The sequence below is a fragment of the Embiotoca jacksoni genome, unplaced genomic scaffold (assembly GCF_022577435.1).
Source record: "Embiotoca jacksoni isolate LCO1_2020_lvr unplaced genomic scaffold, fEmbJac1.0.p SCAF_24, whole genome shotgun sequence".
Classification (NCBI taxonomy): domain Eukaryota; kingdom Metazoa; phylum Chordata; class Actinopteri; family Embiotocidae; genus Embiotoca; species Embiotoca jacksoni.
The window spans coordinates 122515-144598 of NW_027185375.1; the positions used below are offsets into that span (position 1 = coordinate 122515).

Below are 22084 nucleotides of genomic sequence, written 5' to 3' on the forward strand. Positions count from 1 at the left end.
TGATGTTGGAAGTCTCTTGTCAATAGATGAACTTTGATATTGTTATGTTCACGCTGCTTGTCTTCAGGGAGACCAGGCACAAACCATTACATGAGAATCTGTCAAATATGTTTTATCATTGCTGGGAGAGGAAGTCAAAGCAGACGGTGGTCAAACCCTGTTCAGTTGTTAGTTCTGTGAAAAAGGAAGGAGGCGAAAACAAGTTGAAAGAAAACAACATCACCTACAATAGATGAAATATAACTTCTGTTTCCAAACATTTCTGGGTTTCTGTAATGCTGCAGCTTCACTCTGAGGACAAAGAATTTCCAGAAGTATCTGGACTGGATGTGAGGATGGGGCACACTTTGCTCTGTGAGCTGGGATTATTCTGTGAGTACATCACTGACTTTAGAAAAAAAAACATCTCTCATTCCAAATTGAATGAAATATATAAAGTATTTCAGAAAGGTTTTGTTCTGCATCACTTTTAAAAACTTACCTTTTTGGAGGATTCACCTGATTATCTTAGAAGAGGTGATGCTTCCAGTGTTCCAGTAAGAAGTTACCTTGGTGAGCTACTTTATACCACTAGATGTCACCAGAGGTGCAAACTATCAAATCCTTTGCACATCCAAGTCTTGGAAGAGTTCTGGGTATTTGTTTTATTTATGTACAACGTGTCTCTGCTCTTGTATGCTCAGTGTGATTTGTTCCCAGTATATTTCCATCTCAGCGATATGCCTAAACACTGAATTGTGTAACTCTTAGGTTTTCACTCTTACAGATCATGAAATATGTCCCCCCATCTTCTCCATGACTTCTCATACAAAACGAAGAGGCCCAACAATTTTCAAAAGTAGTCCGTCACTGACTTGTTTTATATTATATTTTGTGTAGTACAGTTTCTGCTGCAAATTTAGGAATTGCATGCCAATTAACGTTTATTTATTTTGCACAATATACTGTAACATACAGTGTCTCAAGTTGGCTTTACAAAATCATAGCCTCCACAGATTCTGATCTAGAATACACTCGCAATTAAGACTAAATATCAACAAACAAAAGAGATCACAGCTAAAGTGTCCGGATCCCTGTAACCCTGTTAACATTTTGGTCTCCCAGATCTCCTCTCCTGATGTGTTCTGTCATTCCCGTTTGTTGTTGTTTTCCATGTGCTTCTAGTTTTGTTCTGTCCTCCTCTGCCCGCCTCCAGACACCTCCCATGGCCACGCCCCTGATCAGCCTGCACAGCTGCAGACAATCCAGCTGATTACCACCTGCAGGTTGACACACCGGTTCCTCATCCCACTAATCACCTCCCAACACGATATCAACCCTGGTCCTGCAGTCCTGGGTTGTCGTTTCATACGATTTGCTACGTCCACTCACCCACAACCTGTTGCCAATGCTGCCAGCCATGTGTCGTGCCGTGGACTACCTCTATCCTGCCTGCTACCCTGTGTCGGACCTCGGGAGACCACACGCTCTATCCAGCTTGCCAGCCTGCCTCGGACTCATCCTCCACCAGAAAATAAAGTCTGTTCTGTACCTGAACTCGTTTTTGTGTCTGCATTTGGGTCCGATCCTGCCGCACCTCATAACATAAAGAGTCAGTGTGGGGACATCAATTCATTTCTGTGTATTTTTATGTTTATTTCAATATCTAGTAATGTAGTGAGACAAGAGCGTCCCACATTTCTTCAGTTCATTCATCCAACATCTGTACAGTGTATCTTGTCTGCTGGATGAATAGATCCTGACATCTGGCTTCTGTTTCAGAGAAGTCTGATGTATCCACAGGTCACCCGCCACAATAAAAGCAAAGGCAAGAATAAAACAAGGTAAGCAAAGTCTGCAATCACCTGTAGTTGTTATTCTCTAATAAGTTTCTGAAGGACAGATAAGATCATGTCATGGGTTGTAATTCTGTTGATTTGACATTTTTTCTATATGCATTAACAGTTTACATCAGTGGATTAATAAAAGCTATAATACACTGATATTCTTTGTATTTGTGGAAACCTTAACTCAGATGTTCCTGCGGCTTCTTATTTTCATCGTAGCACAAAAGTGGTTACAAGAATCATCTCTGTGTTCACAGGAGAGGAAGTCCTGCAGCAACGCTTATCCTGTTATGATAAAGCATTTTATGTACATTAAACATAATTTTTTGTAGTTTAAAAAAACGTCGGTTTTTATTTTTTGTACTGAGGTGTCAGTATTTTTTTTTCATTTATTTGTTAGACTTCAGACCTTTTAATCTTTTATTTTTATTTTTTTTATAAATCTTTTACAGATTTTTTTCATACAATTTTTTCATGCTCATGTTTGTTTTTATTTATATTCTTTTTTATTGTTATTTTAATTCTTATTTTTAGGATTATTATTCATACTCTCTTCACCCTCATTTCTGTTGATGTCACGATTTCCGCTTTGCTCAAGCTCAATCACTTCCTGTTGGTGAAGTCATGACCAAACTCAAAACCACAATTTCACCATCAGGTGGAGACGTAAAAAGATTCTGTGTTCGGGTAATCGAATACTTTAGTGAAGCTCAACTCAGAATGAACATATTTTCAGATGAAAGTTTCACTGTTGGATCAGAAAGTGCACGATTACCAGTGAGTGTGTCAGTGAGTGTGACACCTCTGTTATTAGTGTACTTTACTCATTCTCGGTGGCAATGTATTTATTGAACAGCATATTTCAAACCTTTAATGAATTTATGCTGCTACCTTTACAGTAGCATCAAAAGTCACTGACCCTTTGCAAGCCAGCAGTAGCCTACCAGATGATCATATAATGGCTGGAAACTGAAATGTCTTATTCTCAGTGAGTGTCACTGTCAGCAGCAGTTGGAACATAAAGGACCAAAACATAAACCTTTGAATCTGTCCTTGCATTTTCAAAAGTATTTACCTTAATGCTTTAATGGGCTCTATAAAGGTGCTGATGCTCCCACCAAACATAAGAAGCAGACCAGGAGGAAGCAAAGACAACAAAAATGTAAGTAAGGCCTGACTAAAGCTCAAACACATGAACTTTATGTCCTTTGAAGAGTTATTCCTGAGTTTAAAATGCATTAAAAAAAAAATCATTAAAATTATATTTTGAATTTCCCCAGTTGTTTAAATTTCCTGCACTTATGTTTCATACAGGTTAGTGAAATTCAAAGTGCTTTACATGGGAATGAAAAGCTGATAAGACGACAGTTCAATGTAGGTTCTCTTGGCAGGAGATGACTTGTTGACATTGTTATGTTCACTCTGCTTGTCTTCAGTTGTCTTATGTTTTATAAATGTTGGAAAACGACTTGTAGGTTGTAGTTTTCAGTCTATTGCTTTATCAGAGAACAGGCACAAACATTTGCGTGAGAATGTGTCGAATATGTTTCACCAGTGCTGTGAGAGGAAGTCATAGCAGGCTGTGGTCAAACTCTGTTCAGTTGTTTTAGGTGTGTGAAAAAGGAAGGAAGCAGAAACAAGCTGAAGAAGTTTGAAAAAAAAAAAAAAAAAAAAAAGAAAGTCACCCAAAATATATGAAATGTAACTTCTGTTTCCGAACAATTCTGGGTTTCTGTAATGCTGCAGCTTCACTCTAAGGACAGAGAATTTCTCAGAAGTATCTGGACTGGATGTGAGGATGGGGCACACTTTGCTCTGTGAGCTGGGATTATTCTGTGAGTACATCACCGACTTTTTCTGTTTAAATCGTACGGATTGATGAAAAGGTTTCAGTGAGAGCAACAGGCTATCAGTCACTTGTTCCTTTTTCTAAATATGTGAATAGAAAAGAGAACAGATTCACCATTTTATTAATAACTTTGGTCAGATGAGAGTAGAGGACTGTTTTAATGCATCTCAAAGATTTGATTAATTTAATATATTTATGTTTACATGTTAACTAAAATTGGTAAAACTCCAAATGTTACTTGTTAATTAAATATTTGGTCATTTGCTTTAGTTTGATAATATCTGAAGTTTTGACCTGTCTTGCAGTGCTCTGTACATTCCCCTTCAATGGACACGCTGAAGGTAATTATACAGTTTCCACTTTTCTCTTTCTTTTATTTCTTTTTATTTATTCATTAACTATTAATCGCTTCAGTACTTCCTCTTTCTGCTTTCTTTTTGGTCATCTGTCTTTTTCATTGTATGTATCTACACTGATTGTGCCTTGCATATGTAGTCTATGTAACACAGTAGATTTCCTGTGTTAAGTTTAGGACTGTCTTTAGGTCGCTCTGAGAGTGAATGAAACATGGCAAATGTTTGCAGTTTAAAACAAGGAACTGAACTGCAATTTATTATAGTTATTAACACACACAGAAAATCAAGGGAACAACATAAAAGAAAACTAACAAATTCAAATAATAACCTCAATACCGATATTTCTCTCAGTCAGTCAGTTTCAGTCTCTTGTCTTTCAGTCTACTACCCAGTAGTGTACGTCTGGAGGCTCTCAGACTAACTCTGATCTCAATCTTTTGCTCGTCGGTGCTCCGGCAGGAGAACCCAAGAAGACCAAATGCAGCTTCACTCACAGCGAAGATGATCAGGGGTCACAGGGTCACTCAGCTCCAGCGCTCTGTGGAGGTTTCTGGGGATCGCTGTCTCCATCACAGATCCATCCAGAAAAAACAATCTGCATACAGCAGAATTGAATATGATGTCAGTACTGTAATTTATAAACTCTATTGTTGGTGTAACAGTAAATGACCAGTAAAATAGTATTACACACACATATATATAAAATATTCACTATGGTCAATATTAACATAGCAACATATTTCACACACACATGTACTCATGTCTCAGTGACATCTATCACTTATACCTAACAGACATTATTTAACCGTCCACCGTTACTAAGCAACACACTCAACAGCTGTTCTCAATCTGACCGTTTACTTCTGGCGCTAAAAACAAGAACATGACGTCATCGTTCCCGCTCGGTTCAACAGCTCCCGACGCATTAACCCCTCAGCGCTTAGCTAGCGCTTAGATAGCCCCGTCACGTACATGCAGCTCCACAATCACAGATATCGACCACGTAAAAAATAATGTCCATCAACAAATTAATATTTATCTCCTACTGGTTATTGTTCTCTTCTCTCCTGATCGGTATCTTTAGCCCAACTAACAACTGTTACAACTGTCCTCCTTTGTAGCTCTACACCAACGGATAACTGTTAGCAACGCATCCGTCACTCACCGGAGATTCTTCTCAGACTTAAAGAAACTTCTTCCTTCGGAGTCGGTCTGGTTAACGATCAAATAAATAAACATCCTCAGAAGCATGGAGCAGAAATCAACCAAATGAGATTCTTCCTGGTGTAGATCATGACGCTGCTGTTTCCTTGGAGACGTAAAGGGTCGTCTCCCGGGAGACGGTTTTGATCTCCCGACGTGCACGAGAGCGCACGTCGGTACTGCATGTTTGAGTTAACCCTTTAGTTGCTGGTAAAACTAACGTGGGTTACACAGAGTGTGTAAAAGTGTTTTCCGTTGCTAACTGTGTAGTGTTTTATACTGCATATGTTTGTGTTGGGTTCTAGATGCTGTGTTGACCTCTGACCCTGACTGGTCCACTTTTTTTACCTACGAGTCTGTTACGTTCATATGTGACATGAAGGAAGGAGAAGTCACTGACTGGGAATACAAAATCAAAAAGGATGACAAGGAATTTATTCCCTACAACTCACATAAAACGTACCCACTTCCAATTAGTTCAACTTACGACAGTGGTAACTATCAGTGCTGTGGTCGTAAGAGGAGCTCACATGATCCAAAGTGCAGTAATGTCCTATCTTTAACTGTATCAGGTAAGTCCTCAGTGTTTTATCACTATGACATGACAGCAGGAATTTATGATCCTATTCAAAGTATATGTAATACTGTGTACATTTAATTAATCTTGTTGTGTAAGCATCTTTTAAATACGGTGAAACTTTAATTGAAACACTTTACTGTTCCTGATACTTTTCTCTCAGAAGTTGCTAGAAAGCTCAAAGATTGTAATCCAGAATCACTACATGTGTGTTTTGGTGTAAAATATCATCTTTTGCAGAAGTAACAAGAAGAGTAATCTGAGAGTGAAGACCTCTGCAAAGGCCAATAATCTTTTAGTTAATAGTTACTTAGTCAATAATTACTTTAGCTTTGACACCATGTTGAAATGGACACAAATCAACGGTGGTTTAAAACATCTTTTCTCTGCAGTGAAAATAACTATTAATTAATAAAGTGTAAGTGCAATTTCTTTTGTCAAATTTGAAAATGTAGAATTTAGAAAGGAATTTTACGACAAGTGGAAGGTTGCAGCCGTAATATGAAAACATACAATTTTGTTATTTTTTTCAACCCATCAACTGTAATAATCTATTTTTATTCTGTTTTTTTCCCCCAATAATAGGAAGACCAAAGCCAACACTGACACCAGGCACAACAACCATATCAGTGGGAGACACTGTGAGACTGACTTGTTCTGTGGAGAGATCTGATGGCTGGAAATACGAGTGGTTCAGACGAACCTCAGACACCAGTGAAGTTCATCTCTCAACAAATGATGGACAGAACAAAGTTATCAGTGTATCACAAGGAGGCATCTACCGTTGCAGAGGAGTAAGAGGAAACCCAAATTTCAACACTTATAGAAGTAATGAAGTCACCATTCACATAACCTGTGAGTTCAGTCATTTTGTTTGAATACATTTGTGATTACCATTTGAATTAAAAATGAAACCTGCAATATGGAAATTTCTCTGTTGATTTCATGTTTTTGTTTGTGTCCCAACTGTGTATATGTGGTGGAAACAGTTCCCAACAAGCCTGTTTTAAGACAACAACCCTACTGGTCCCCGACATTCAGTGGTGAGATGATCACTCTTACATGTGAAGTCTCAGGAGGTGAATCCACTGAGTGGGTGTATGAGTGGAGAAGAGCCCGGTCGGTTGTACACCATGAAAACAAGAAATACTGGAAATTCAGAGCTTCTGAATCCATCAGCGGAGACTACGACTGTAGGAGACGTCTCAGAGATGATTCGTATTCTTCAACAGAGTGGAGTGATTCCTTCAGTTTGATGATATTGGAAAGTAAGTCACATCATATTTTACCAGTCATGACTCTCATTTATTTAAAACTGTATGATATATCGTACAACTTTACATTTATATATTGAGATCAAACATTTATAGATAAAGAAATACTGCAACTATACAGGATACAAATGTTACTTGTAATCTGCCATCAATACTCAGTAACATGTCTTCATCTTTCCAACAGGTCCCCTGTCCGTCCTCACTGTGTCTCCATCATGGCTGAGTCCTGGAGCCTCAGTAACTCTGAGCTGTGTGGTTCAACATCCGTCTGCAGGATGGAGGTTCTACTGGTACAAAGCTCTTCCTGATATTTCAGACAAGTTTGGTTCCTACATCAAAGAGCTGCTGCCTGGTAGCATCGACGGGACGGCACAAGATTCCTACATTGTTCATGGACAGAGAGACACAGCAGGATATTTGTGCAGAGCTGGAAGAGGAGATCCAGAATATCACACTGTTTACAGCAATCCTAAGTTTGTCTGGTCTGGAGGTCAGTTTGCATTTTTGTTTGATGTGTTCCATTCACGTTGGTCTTTTCTAGTCTTCCTTCAGCAAACGCAACGCTTTCTCTTTCTCAAGGAATCAAATAATGACTTTTTATCAAAGCCATTCACATCTCATACAGACACACAAGGTGCCGTGTGAGAGGATCATGGTTTGGTTTAGATGTGACACAATCGCTGTTTGGTCAGGGTTAGGCACAAAAACGACTTATTTCTGTTTAGGGGGTAAAAAAAAATATTCATATTAAATATGATAATTTTCATTTGGTTTGACCCACCATCCTGGTTTTGTTTTTCAGATTTTAATCCATCAGCGTCTCTCACAGTGAATCCTGACAGAGGACAACACTTTACCTCTGACTCTGTTTCACTGACTTGTGAGGGAAACTCTGCTGAGTGGAGAGTGAGGAGGTTTAATGATACCAGCTCACTGTCATACTGTTCTTTCTGGGGCACAATGAAAGGATCAACATGTAATGTTCATGAGATATTGTTCAGTACTGCCGTGTACTGGTGTGAGTCTGGATCAGCCTTCAGCAACGCAGTCAACATCACAGGACAGCGTGAGTTTTTCATTTTATTCATGAATTATTTCAACATTTGCATTTCATGTTTGGGAATTTCAAGATGGTAAATATGATTCTGTGTCCTGTAGATTCAGTTTAAGTAGTTCAAGTTTATCTTAGAAATGAAAAGCTTTTCTTCATCATCAGCATTGAACATGGGAAAATAGTATTAACTGATGTTTTCATATCAAAAACCATAAACCCTTTTCTTTCAGTAGCTGTATAGTTATCTAGTTTTAACTTGGCTCCTTAGCTACTGCATTGTTGCCTCAAAATTCCTCTAAACAATAAGCATTCCTTAAAAGCTGTACTCTGTTCACATATGAATTAGTACAGTGCAACCTTTTTCATCAACATTAACATCTACAATGACATTTGCTGGTTGTGATTTGTCAAATTCTGCACAAATGTTTGGTTTGATTGTGATTTGTATTGAAGCTTTTATGTCAATAGGCAAAACAAGCTGAACTCAAAATAAGTGTTCATATTGTCTGATGGTTTTACAGGTGATGATGATATTATCCTGGTGAGCCCTGTCCATCCTGCAACTGAGGGATCATCTGTTATTCTTGGCTGCAAATTGAGGACAGAAAATGTTCTTTCTAATGTTATTTTTTATAAAAATGACACAATCATCCAAAATGACCCCAGAGGTCAGATGATCATCTCTGCTGTGTCAACGACTGATGAAGGCTTCTACAAGTGTCAATACTCCGGAAAAGAATCACCACAGAGTTGGATGGCGGTAAAATGTGAGTAATCTATATTGTTTTTGTTTAGATTATCATTAATGAGCTAATATTATTCTCTGCTAAACAGTGATTGTGCAGCAAAAACCATAAGGGCAAGAAAACCCTCAGTTGACCAACTGTTCAGGCCCCAAAGTGTGACTTGGCTGATCTTGACTTGTGAAGGAAATTATGAAACGTCAATCTGTTTTGAAAATAATTGTTATTAAACTTTCTAAAAGTAGATGTCCTCCATGATGATGATGATGGTGATGCATCATCTGATTCTCACAAAACTGAACACAGTAGTTCTTCATGACTGGGTCATGGGTTGATCACCAAGCTCCATACAAATACACCACCAGGGGTCGCTATAACTAAAATTCACTCATCAGACAATCAGAAAATGTTAAGTTCCATGTTTTCTTTGTCACGAAGCATTCTGTGTAATATACCTTTCCAATAGCTCGGTGGTAAGCAGAATGTTTCTTAACCCTTTTGCTTGAGGGTTCAAGTCACAGTGCAAAACTTGTGTTGCAATAACATGTCTGCAGCATCATCTCCGAGGCTGCCTCGACCTCAATCATAGTCGCTTGTTGCTATGTTAATTATTAATAGTAGTAGTAACAGCAGTATTTTGAAAATTCCCTGCATAGATTCTGTTAGTGGTGCTATATTCATACACTTTTTAAAACCCTTTATTTATTCCAGCCGTTTCCAGAGCTGAAAGCTCTTCATCTCTGTTCCATGTTCTGTTGATTGTTGGGCTGCTTTGTGGAATTTCACTGATTATTCTTCTGCTGCTGTTTTGTCGCTACAAACAGTCAAAGGGTAAGTCAAACTTTTCCTTCTCATACTGCATTGATTACACTCTAAATATTCAAAGACATTCTGATTACTATACATGTACTTTGCACTTAAAAAAAATGATGTAACAACAATTGTCTTTTTCACAGATTCATGTTTTGTCAGGTCGGTATCATGCTTACTTTTCTCATTTTCAACATATCAGAATCACATCCTGTGTTTCTTATTAAATCTCCTGTACTCACTAAATGTTTTTGGCCCACCAGGTCTCAGAGCACAAGTCAGAGCTCTGCTACAGACCACATGACCAACCAGGATGAAGCTCAATACAACAAATGCGCTCCTCCTCCCCACGGTAAGCCCACTTTTATTCTGATGTATTGTAAACAGTATTCATAACATTTCCACATCTGATTTGAATGAATGATTAATTAAACATTGGCTTGATTGTACTCTGTAGGTGATACCAGTCTCTATGAATCAATCAAAAGCCCTGAAGATGCTGAAAATGGTGCAGTATATTCAGTGTTGAGAAAAAGTAAGTGAACCCTTTGGGAATTTTTTATAAATACTTCTTAAAATATAAGTAGATATTGACATAAATTACAAATCTTTTAACTGGCCCAGACCCTAATCTAATGGAGAAGAATGACTTTGACTTTTGACTTGGATAATGATCAATTTTACAACCAATTTCATTTTCAGGGTTTCCATACTTGTTTTTACCTACTTACTTTGTAATGAACATGAATATTTTAGAAAGACCAGAATATGATGCCAAAAGTAACTGCAAATGATTGACTGACAGTCTCTGAAGTAAAAAAAATTTTTTTTCATGTATTTCAGATGAATCCAATGATGTAACATATTCTTTGCTGGAGCTTAAAAGCATCACTGAGAAGGGTGAGTATTTGATGTCGTAAAAAACACATAACATAGATGGAAAATTCTGAATTTTGTGCTTTATTAATACTACAACAAGGTTTTACCGATTACAGCAACATACAAACCGTATATATGAACTTTCATACGTGTTTGATTTCACAGATACGGTGTAAAACTACCAACATGGCTGGGAATGATAAAATACATTGCTACGTATCATTTGTAATCTGCAACATGTTATCTCTTGTTTTCTTTTGTACACTATGTTAGTGCTGCTTTTCCTTCAAGAAATCCATATAAATCATTTCATTGCCAGTTTAACTTGAGACGTTACTGTCAAATATTTTAAACCTATTATTTCATTATTCACAGGAAAATCAGCTCATGCAGCAGCTGACGAGACGGTTTATTCTGAAGTCAAACCAGGAAAATCTCTTGGTAATTGCGCAGCGTTAAAATAGTGCACATAATAGGATTCGTGACTAATGATTTACTTTTACAGACACTTGAAGTAAATTGTCATGAATCCCCCTTAATTGTTGAATAACGCTCCATCTTTTCATTTTTCACTCTTCCCTCAGATCAATAAATATGACGGCAAAATCAATGGAGAGAATGACAAAAGCAAAACGACATACAATTTAATAGCAGATAATTTACATTGTACACAGAAAAACAGGTTTTATTATTTTAATCTCCTGTTTATGATGTACGTGTTCCCATTGAGTGTTTATGTGCTGCATTTATTCCAAAAGGCAACAGTTAATTGAGCTTTTGTCCTGAGTGATAGTGTGGCTTCAAAGTCAGCATTTTTTTTCAGTTTTGTATGATCTGTTAACAAGCAGCATAACCTGTTATTTGAAAGTGTTTTATGTATATTAAGCATTGTTTTTGTATAGTTTTAAAAAACTTTTGACCATTAATTAAGCATTGTTTTCATTTATTTGATTGTCTTCAGACCTTTTAATCTGTTTTATCCTCTGTAGACTTGTAACCATTTTTCTATTTTTAATTCATATTTTGTAATTTTTTTTATTTGTGTATTTGGTGTGATTTATTTTAAAAGAAATGTATTCTTTTTTTGGTTTTACATTTTTACCGTTGTCTTTTTCTTAAAATTTGGTCTTATTTGAATTTTTGAATTTTTGAATTTTTTTTATTCAATTTTTTATTCTTCTTACTTTTATTTTTCTATATTCTTTTTTCTTATTATTTGGGAAACATTGATATAATATTTTAAGACTTGTAGGTTCACATTTTTAGCCACATGAGGGGGCCCTGTGATTGTCCTTTCAGTTACTCTGTGCTTAGTGGTTGGCTGTGCTTAAATATCAACACATTTGCATCTTGAAGTGTATTTTATGAGGCACATTTCTATCAGTGTTCATGTTTAATATGTGTAACAATTTAATCAATGGAGAAATATGCTCTAGATTATTTTCAGCATCTTCCCTCCATTTGTGAAGACAGTGTTACATGTCGCTCCTTGGTAAGTTTGTAAATAATGCATCTGTACTTCATATCTTTTAATTAATAGTCCATAGTAAGTGTCAACATTCATACAGTTATTTTATTCTAAAAATCCTCCGTTTTTCTGGAAGATGTGAAGGGTCAGGGTGTGTCATTAAACATCTCAGTTCTGTCTTGGTTCTGTTTCTTGTATGACTCACTGGTCAGCACAGTTTTCCTGGTATCGTACCACTTCTTCTTTCGAAAAATGCTGTTGTTACACTTCTGAGTTTCACCGAGCATTTTGCTGAAGGGCTCGAGTTAAACGGCTCACTTGATCCTGCTGAATGCCCGAAGAAGATTGTTTTTAAAGAAGTAGAATCTACCTGGAAAATTAGGTTTGAAATAGAGAAAGGGGTGTCCAGTGTATGGAAAGTTCTTAGAAAAGAAATGGACTTACAATCCACTTGATCATTTCTCAAAAAATGAAAATGACCTAATATCTGAAACCTGTTAAATTAGGAGACCTCTGTCAATTGTTCCCTGTTGACTATCTTTTGCATTTTATATGGTCTTCATAGTCAGTATTGATGACATGATACAACACATAGAATATGACGTGACGGTTTGCTCAAATACAGCATAAAACTGCATATTAATGCCACGGCTCACTTTCTCAGCCTAATGTGCTGCATCACAGCGCCACGGCTTAAACTAAGTGTTTACAAACAAGTTTCATACTCAGAACTTTGGCAAATGGGATACACTACATGGCCAAAGTGGTTTCAATTCACTTTGTGTGGACAATTTCACAGGAAACACAATGTTTCAAAAACAGCCTTATCTCAGCGAGAGAAGCTCAAAAACAACATAAAACTGCATTACAGTGCCACGGCTTAAACTAAGTGTTTATTAAGAAGTTTCCTACTCAGAACTATGGCTAATGGGATACACTACCTGGCCAAAGTGTTTTTAAGTCACATTGTGTGGACAATTTTGCAGGACACATAATGTTTCAAAAACAGCCTTACCTCAGCGAGAGAAGCTCAAAAACAGCATAAAACATTCACATTGTTTCCCCATGCCAAAGTGTTTTCAAGTCACATTGATTTTACTCTGTAGGTGATGTTTCTATCTATGAATCAATCAAAAGCCCTGAAGAAGAGGAAAATGGTGCAATACATGAAGTTGCAATTTGAGGTGGGTGGAGCCTTTATGTATAAAAGTTTCTTAGAATATATTCACATTATCATCTAAATTATAAATATTTTATTAGCCCAGACTTTAATCCAACAGAGATATGGAATTACCTCAAAAGATATTTTAGGGATTTGCCAAAGCTGACTTCTACAATGAATGTGTTACAAATGGAAGTAAATTCTCATAAATCACCTTTAATTGTTGAAAAACCCTGCATCTTTTCATTCTTTGCTTTTCCTCCAGATCAATAAAGAGATCTGTGTCAACGGAACTGACGGATGGATGACAAAATCAAAAGTACATACAATTCAATAGCAGATTATTTACAGTGTACATAAATGAAAGAAATGTATCATGATTTTAATCTCCTGTTTATGATGTACGTGTTGTTCATGATCTGCATTTATTCCAAAAGGCAATTGAGCTTTTATACTGTAAGTCAGCATCTTTTTCATTTTTGCGCAATCTGTTAACAAACAGCTTATCCTGTTATGATAACGTATTTTATGTATATTAACCTTTATTTTTTTAATTTAAATTTTTTTTTTTTTTGGAGTATCTATAAAGTTTTTTTCTTTTCTTGCAGTAAGTTGTCAGTATTTTTTTCATTCATTTGTCTTCAGACCTTTTAATCTCTTTTTTTTAATCTTTTACAGACTTTTTCATACTTATTTTTACGATGACTATTATTTTTACTTTGGGTTTTGTTTTTGCTGATTTTTGAAATGTTCTGATGTTGGAGGTCTCTTGTCAATAGATGACCTTTGATATTGTTATGTTCACGCTGCTTGTCTTCAGGGAGACCAGGCACAAACCATTACATGAGAATCTGTCAAATATGTTTTATCATTGCTGGGAGAGGAAGTCAAAGCAGACGGTGGTCAAACCCTGTTTAGTTGTTAGTTCTGTGAAAAAAGAAACAAGTTGAAAGAAAACAACAACATCACCTACAATAGATGAAATATAACTTCTGTTTCCAAACGTTTCTGGGTTTCTGTAATGCTGCAGCTTCACTCTAAGGACAAAGAATTTCTCAGAAGTATCTGGACTGGATGTGAGGATGGGGCACACTTTGCTCTGTGAGCTGGGATTATTCTGTGAGTACATCACCGACTTTAGAAAAAAAAGAAACATCTCTCATTTCAAATTTAAATGAAATATATAAAGTATTTCAGAAAGGTTTTGTTCTGCATCACTTTTCAAAACTTACCTTTTTGGAGGATTCATCTGATCATCTTAGAAGAGGTGATGTTCCAGTGTTCCAGTAATAAGTTACCTTGGTGAGCTACTTTATACCACTAGATGTCACCAGAGGTGCAAACTATCAAATCCTTTGCACATCCAAGTCTTGGATGATTTCTGGGTATTTGTCTTATTTATGTACAACGTGTCTCTGCTCTTGTATGCTCAGTGTGATTTGTTCCCAGTATATTTCCATCTCAGCGATATGCCTAAACACTGAATTGTGTTACTCTTAGGTTTTCACTCTTACAGATCATGAAATAGAAAACATGTCCCCCCCCCCCCCATCTTCTCCATGTCTTCTTATACAAAACAAAGAGGCACAACAATTTTCAAAAGTAGTCCGTCAATGACTTGTTTTATATCATATTTTGTGTTGTACAGTTTCTGCTGCAAATTTGGGAATTGCATGTAAATTAACGTATATTTATTTTGCACAATATACTGTAACATACAGTGTCTCAGGTTGGCTTTACAAAATCATAGCCTCCACAGATTCTGACCCAGAATAAACTCGCAAACAAGACTAAATACCAACAAACAAAAGAGACCACAGCTAAAGTGTCCGGATCCCTGTCTAACCCTGTTAACATGTTGGTCTCCCAGATCTCCTCTCCTGACACACTTCGTCCATCAGTGTGTTGTTCATTCTGTTCCTCAACGTTTTGCTGGATTTGATATGTCTTCATAAAGAAATCCGAAATTCGCTTTTACGTCCAACACGCACTCTCGCGGCTGCGTCGGTTGACGTCACGGGTTGTCCGTCTGGCGTTAAACGTCATTTCCTGCCACAGTGAAAGTTAGAAATCCGACATCCCCCTATCCACTTCTTGAAACGGAAATATCAGTCGAGATAAACATAACCAGGAATATTTGTGTAAACAACGTGTGGTTTCTCTCCTCTGCTCAAACAAAACATAATGTTGACATCAACAAAAACACCCGCGGCGACAACGCAGCTCAACCCGGAACATACTGGAGCCACTTCTGGAAGTATCTCAACATCTTATTTATTATCAACAGCAGTTATTTGTACTCCCAAACATGTTGAGTGTTTTTGTTGTTGTTTGTGTTGCTGTTGCTTTTAAATAAGTTGAACAACCAACAAACAACTCGACCACGTGCACAAAAAATGAAAAGTTAGACCTGATTTTCCATTGACTCCACTTCGACTCGACAGAAAGAGTCCGAAAATATTATTGTTCCAATCAATATTTTAAAATGTTTAAGATTCCCTGTCTTTGCTCATCTGTTATCCACGTCTTTACGCTTTCAACAAATGAACCAAAAATAAGGGGAACAAACAAAGCTGATATTTATTTGGTATAATGGTATTTTGTCTTTGTTTAACTGAGGATATGAATCAATGGAAACATCCTGAAATCACCTGAAATGGTGCAGTCAATCTTTTCAATAGATGCAGATGATCATCAATTTGTCACATACTCTTTTATTAAACTCAAAATCTTTGGAAAAAACATCTCTTATTCCAAATTGAATGAAATATCATGACATCATGAGAGGTGGAAGCCTGGGGGATTTCCTCTCTGCTTTGTGTTGACCGTATAATGGTGGCACACTTGGAGGTCAGTCGTTTGATTGCTTCGGTGGCTTTTGTTTGGCTGAAAAATCCTATTGCTTTAAATCGGGGGTCCAGGAGGGTAGCAAGAGACACGATGCTCATCGACTGCAAAGTGTACAGCTTCTCCCGGAGTTGCCTGATGAGATGGTCTCCCATTTCCAACGCTGCTGCAGGTGCCGGCTTTGTTATTTCCTCCTGAAGGGTGTGCTCCAGCATCTTCACGAGGGGGACAACTTTGGAGGCAGACACATTTTCCTCTGCCGACAGCTCTACGGTGGCATCATAGAAGGGAGACAGCAAAGAAAGGCACCCTCCAACAATGTTGAACTCTTCTGATGTTAGGAAGGGGATGTCATGTTGTAACCCAGCTAACGCTGCTCCTACTGGCTCCCTTTGCGCCACCAAACGTTGCAGCATCAAATATGTGCTGCTCCATCTGGTCTCCACTTCTTGTATGAGCTTCATGTTTGCCATCCCCAGATGAAGTTGCACTTGTGTAAGCTTCTCCTTTAAAGATACAGATGAGTAGGCCATTAAATCACTGCAGTAGGAACACAGACAAACTATTAGCGTTATTAGAAATTGAAATAAAGGGAAAGAGCATACCTTAGCAGTGGTGCTGCTTCTAAAGAAGCCAACCAACTTCCGTGCTTTGGCCCGGATGCCAGAGAGCACAGGCTGCTGGTCAAGTGCCTTCTTCACGATCAGATTCAGTGTGTGTGCAATGCAAGTATGGTGCCGAAGCTTCAGCTCTCTCACACAGGCAACCATATTGGGAGCACCATCAGTGACCATACATGTCACCTTATTGGCGATTCCCCATTCCTCCATCAGGGAGGCTTTCACACGAGCTATATTTTCAGCAGTGTGTGATTGGGGGAATGCCTGCACTCCTAACAGCACTGAACTGAGTGTGGTTTTCTCACCCACAAAATGGCATGTTACAGCCAGGTAGGCATCCATATTGATGGATGTCCACATGTCCGAAGTAAGGCTAACAGCAGCCACCTTTTCCACTTTAGCCTTAGCCTTCTCCTTAGCTGACTCATACTTGGCCTCCACCATGGCCTTCAGAGCCTCAAAGAAAAAATATATAGTGCTGAACTGTGAGACACAATAAAGTACTCATCTGTTTCATGCATGCACCCATACATACCTGCCTTGTAGGGAGGACATAATTAGGATCCAGTTTGGACACAAATGCCCTGAATCCAACATCATCCACAATACTGAAGGGCTGTGTGTCCTTCACTATCATGGAGACGAGGGCTTCATCCAGCTCTTCTTTTCTGGTGGCTGGTTAAAAGAGAATAAATACAGTGTCTGTTACCTGTCTTTATTTGCACAATAAACAAAAGTGAACAGGGATAAATTGTGATGGTGTATTTGAAATATTGTAATGACTTACCTTGGCTGGGTGAAGCTCCAGTTTCCTCCTTATTCTCATGCAAGGCACGGTAATGCCTCAGCATGGATGAGGTGTTATTATTGTACCCCAACTCCTTGGAGCACAATAAACACCTCACCTTTGAATAAAATAAGAAACTGTGAAAAATACAGTTCTTGATAAGCAAACCTAATGTGTCTGAAATAGAGTTAGATTTAGCTTACCTTATTAGGAGTTATTAAATCAAAGTGTTCCCACACAGGGGAAATCATCCTCTTCCTAGCTGGCTCCATCTTATCACCTATCCTTCTCTCCTCACTTTCCTAAATCTCCAAACTATCTCTCTCTCTAACTTCTCCAAACTATCTCTCTCTCTCTAAACTCTCCCAACTATATAAACGCTATCCAAACTATCTCTCTCTCTCTCTCTCTCTCTCTCTCTCCTAAATCTCCAAACTATCTCTCTCTCTAAATTCTCCAAACTATCCAAACTCTCAACTGACCGCAACTCTCCACCAACAACCCACATTTTGAAAGGAGCCTGAGGGGTTTATATTGCCGTCAAACCTCCCGGCAACACCTGAACCACTTCCCGAAGCAGTCACGTGGTACAGCCGGGCAGCGAGGCTTCGGACGTCATCATTTTTGGCTCCTCCTCTAAATGAAGCAAGCCTCGACACACGCTTCGAGGAAACGCCCCCTCCGTTACTCGACACACGCTTCGAAGCGTCGGCACACCTCGTAACATCACTACTATCCAGCTTGCCAGCCTGCCTCGGACTCATCCTCCACCAGAAAATAAAGTCTGTTCTGTACCTGAACTCGTTTTTGTGTTTGCATTTGGGTCCGATCCTGCCGCACCTCATAACATAAAGAGTCAGTGTGGGGACATCAATTCATTTCTGTGTATTTTTATGTTTATTTCAATATCTAGTAATGTAGTGAGACAAGAGCGTCCCACATTTCTTCAGTTCATTCATCCAACATCTGTACAGTGTATCTTGTCTGCTGGATGAATGGATCCTGACATCTGGCTTCTGTTTCAGAGGAGTCTGATGTATCCACGGGTCACCCGCCACAATAAAAGCAAAGGCAAGAAAAAAACAAGGTAAGCAAAGTCTGCAATCACCTGTAGTTGTTATTCTCTAATAAGTTTCTGAAGGACAGATAAGATCATGTCATGGGTTGTAATTCTGTTGATTTGATATTTTTTCTATATGCATTAACAGTTTACATCAGCGGATTAATAAAAGCTATAATACAATGATATTCTTTGTATTTGTGGAAACCTTAACTCAGATGTTCCTGCGGCTTCTTATTTTCATCGTAGCACAAAAGTGGTTACAAGAATCATCTCTGTGTTCACAGGAGAGGAAGTCCTGCAGCAACGCTTATCCTGTTATGATAAAGCATTTTATGTACATTAAACATAATTTTTTGTAGTTTAAAAAAACGTCGTTTTTTTTTTTTTGTACTAAGGTGTCAGTATTTTTTTTTTTCATTTATTTGTTAGACTTCAGACCTTTTAATCTTTTATTTTTATTTTTTTTATAAATCTTTTACAGATTTTTTTTTCATACAATTTTTTCATGCTCATGTTTGTTTTTATTTATATTCTTTTTTATTGTTATTTTAATTCTTATTTTTAGGATTATTATTCATACTCTCTTCACCCTCATTTCTATTAATGTCACGATTTCCGCTTTGCTCAAGCTCAATCACTTCCTGTTGGTGAAGTCATGACCAAGATCAAAACCACAATTTTGCCATCAGGTGGAGACGTAAAAAGATTCTGTGTTCGGGTAATGGAACACTTTAGTGAAGCTCAACTCAGAATGAACATATTTTCAGATGAAAGTTTCACTGTTGGATCAGAAAGTGCACGATTACCAGTGAGTGTGTCAGTGAGTGTGACACCTCTGTTATTAGTGTACTTTACTCATTCTCGGTGGCAATGTATTTATTGAACAGCATATTTCAAACCTTTAATGAATTTATGCTGCTACCTTTACAGTAGCATCAAAAGTCACTGACCCTTTGCAAGCCAGCAGTAGCCTACCAGATGATCATATAATGGCTGGAAACTGAAATGTCTTATTCTCAGTGAGTGTCACTGTCAGCAGCAGTTGGGACATAAAGGACCAAAACATAAACCTTTGAATCTGTCCTTGCATTTTCAAAAGTATTTACCTTAATGCTTTAATGGGCTCTATAAAGGTGCTGATGCTCCCACCAAACATAAGAAGCAGACCAGGAGGAAGCAAAGACAACAAAAATGTAAGTAAGGCCTGACTAAAGCTCAAACACATGAACTTTATGTCCTTTGAAGAGTTATTCCTGAGTTTAAAATGCATTAAAAAAAAAATCATTAAAATTATATTTTGAATTTCCCCAGTTGTTTAAATTTCCTGCACTTATGTTTCATACAGGTTAGGGAAATTCAAAGTGCTTTACATGGGAATGAAAAGCTGATAAGACGACAGTTCAATGTAGGTTCTCTTGGCAGGAGATGACTTGTTGACATTGTTATGTTCACTCTGCTTGTCTTCAGTTGTCTTATGTTTTATAAATGTTGGAAAACGACTTGTAGGTTGTAGTTTTCAGTCTATTGCTTTATCAGAGAACAGGCACAAACATTTGCGTGAGAATGTGTCGAATATGTTTCACCAGTGCTGTGAGAGGAAGTCATAGCAGGCTGTGGTCAAACTCTGTTCAGTTGTTTTAGGTGTGTGAAAAAGGAAGGAAGCAGAAACAAGCTGAAGAAGTTTGGAAAAAAAAAAAAAAAAAAAGAAAGTCACCCAAAATATATGAAATGTAACTTCTGTTTCCGAACATTTCTGGGTTTCTGTAATGCTGCAGCTTCACTCTAAGGACAGAGAATTTCTCAGAAGTATCTGGACTGGATGTGAGGATGGGGCACACTTTGCTCTGTGAGCTGGGATTATTCTGTGAGTACATCACCGACTTTTTCTGTTTAAATCGTACGGATTGATGAAAAGGTTTCAGTGAGAGCAACAGGCTATCAGTCACTTGTTCCTTTTTCTAAATATGTGAATAGAAAAGAGAACAGATTCACCATTTTATTAATAACTTTGGTCAGATGAGAGTAGAGGACTGTTTTAATGCATCTCAAAGATTTGATTAATTTAACATATTCATGTTTACATGTTAACTAACATTGGTAAAACTCCAAATGTTACTTGTTAATTAAATATTTGGTCATTTGCTTTAGTTTGATAATATCTGAAGTTTTGACCTGTCTTGCAGTGCTCTGTACATTCCCCTTCAATGGACACGCTGAAGGTAATTATACAGTTTCCACTTTTCTCTTTCTTTTATTTCTTTTTATTTATTCATTAACTATTAATCGCTTCAGTACTTCCTCTTTCTGCTTTCTTTTTGGTCATCTGTCTTTTTCATTGTATGTATCTACACTGATTGTGCCTTGCATATGTAGTCCATTTTACACACCAGATTTCCTGTGTTAAGTTCAGGACTGTCTTTAGGTCGCTCTGGGAGTGAATGAAACACGGCAAATGTTTGCAGTTTAAAACAAGGAACTGAACTGCAATTTATTATAGTTATTAACACACACAGAAAATCAAGAGAACAACATAAAAGAAAACTAACAAATTCAAATAATAACCTCAATACCAGTATTTCTCTCACAGTCAGTCAGTTTCAGTCTCTTGTCTTTCAGTCTACTACCCGGTAGTGTACGTCTGGAGGCTCTCAGACTAACTCTGATCTCAATCTTTTGCTCGTCGGTGCTCCGGCAGGAGAACCCAAGAAGACCAAATGCAGCTTCACTCACAGCGAAGATGATCAGGGGTCACAGGGTCACTCAGCTCCAGCGCTCTGTGGAGGTTTCTGGGGATCGCTGTCTCCATCACAGATCCATCCAGAAAAAACAATCTGCATACAGCAGAATTGAATATGATGTCAGTACTGTAATTTATAAACTCTATTGTTGGTGGAACAGTAAATGACCAGTAAAATAGTATTACACACATATATATATAAAATATTCACTATGGTCAATATTAACATAGCAACATATTTCACACACACATGTACTCATGTCTCAGTGACATCTATCACTTATACCTAACAGACATTATTTAACCGTCCACCGTTACTAAGCAACACACTCAACAGCTGTTCTCAATCTGACCGTTTACTTCTGGCACTAAAAACAAGAACATGACGTCATCGTTCCCGCTCGGTTCAACAGCTCCCGACGCATTAACCCCTCAGCGCTTAGCTAGCGCTTAGATAGCCCCGTCACGTACATGCAGCTCCACAATCACAGATATCGACCACGTAAAAATAATATCCATCAACAAATTAATATTTATCTCCTACTGGTTATTGTTCTCCTCTCTCCTGATCGGTATCTTTAGCCCAACTAACAACTGTTACAACTGTCCTCCTTTGTAGCTCTACACCAACGGATAACTGTTAGCAACGCATCCGTCACTCACCGGAGATTCTTCTCAGACTTAAAGAAACTTCTTCCTTCGGAGTCGGTCTGGTTAACGATCAAATAAATAAACATCCTCAGAAGCATCGAGCAGAAATCAACCAAATGAGATTCTTCCTGGTGTAGATCATGACGCTGCTGTTTCCTTGGAGACGTAAAGGGTCGTC

General features: G+C 37.8%; 2 protein-coding genes across 5 annotated transcripts; one reads left to right on the forward strand and one right to left on the reverse strand.

The window, feature by feature from the left end:
* The first annotated feature begins 3441 nt into the window (after positions 1 to 3441).
* Positions 3442 to 11463, forward strand: LOC138203787 (Fc receptor-like protein 5). The gene is made up of 15 exons (XM_069158784.1): positions 3442 to 3661; positions 3981 to 4016; positions 5540 to 5806; positions 6397 to 6666; positions 6801 to 7079; positions 7270 to 7575; positions 7888 to 8151; positions 8661 to 8906; positions 9594 to 9713; positions 9839 to 9854; positions 9956 to 10044; positions 10150 to 10227; positions 10536 to 10592; positions 10947 to 11012; positions 11156 to 11463. Exons 1-15 carry the CDS (start codon positions 3625 to 3627, stop codon positions 11161 to 11163), a joined length of 2139 nt encoding a protein of 712 aa, XP_069014885.1. The 5' UTR covers positions 3442 to 3624; the 3' UTR covers positions 11164 to 11463.
* Positions 11464 to 14815: 3352 nt separating this feature from the next.
* On the reverse strand, positions 14816 to 22063 carry LOC138203837 (E3 SUMO-protein ligase ZBED1-like). 4 transcript variants are annotated; one of them, XM_069158834.1, is made up of 5 exons: positions 21919 to 22063; positions 21249 to 21349; positions 17456 to 18486; positions 17204 to 17343; positions 14816 to 16316 (listed from the first exon to the last, which is right to left on the reverse strand). In XM_069158834.1, the coding sequence occupies exons 3-5, from the start codon at positions 17517 to 17519 to the stop codon at positions 16266 to 16268; spliced, it is 255 nt and encodes an 84-aa protein (XP_069014935.1). In that variant the 5' UTR covers positions 17520 to 18486; positions 21249 to 21349; positions 21919 to 22063; the 3' UTR covers positions 14816 to 16265. The 4 variants fall into 4 exon arrangements, with proteins under 4 accessions (XP_069014935.1, XP_069014934.1, XP_069014933.1 ...); XM_069158833.1 differs by having other exon boundaries at positions 14816 to 16554; XM_069158832.1 differs by having other exon boundaries at positions 14816 to 16554; positions 16654 to 17343.
* Between the last annotated feature and the right edge of the window lie 21 nt (positions 22064 to 22084).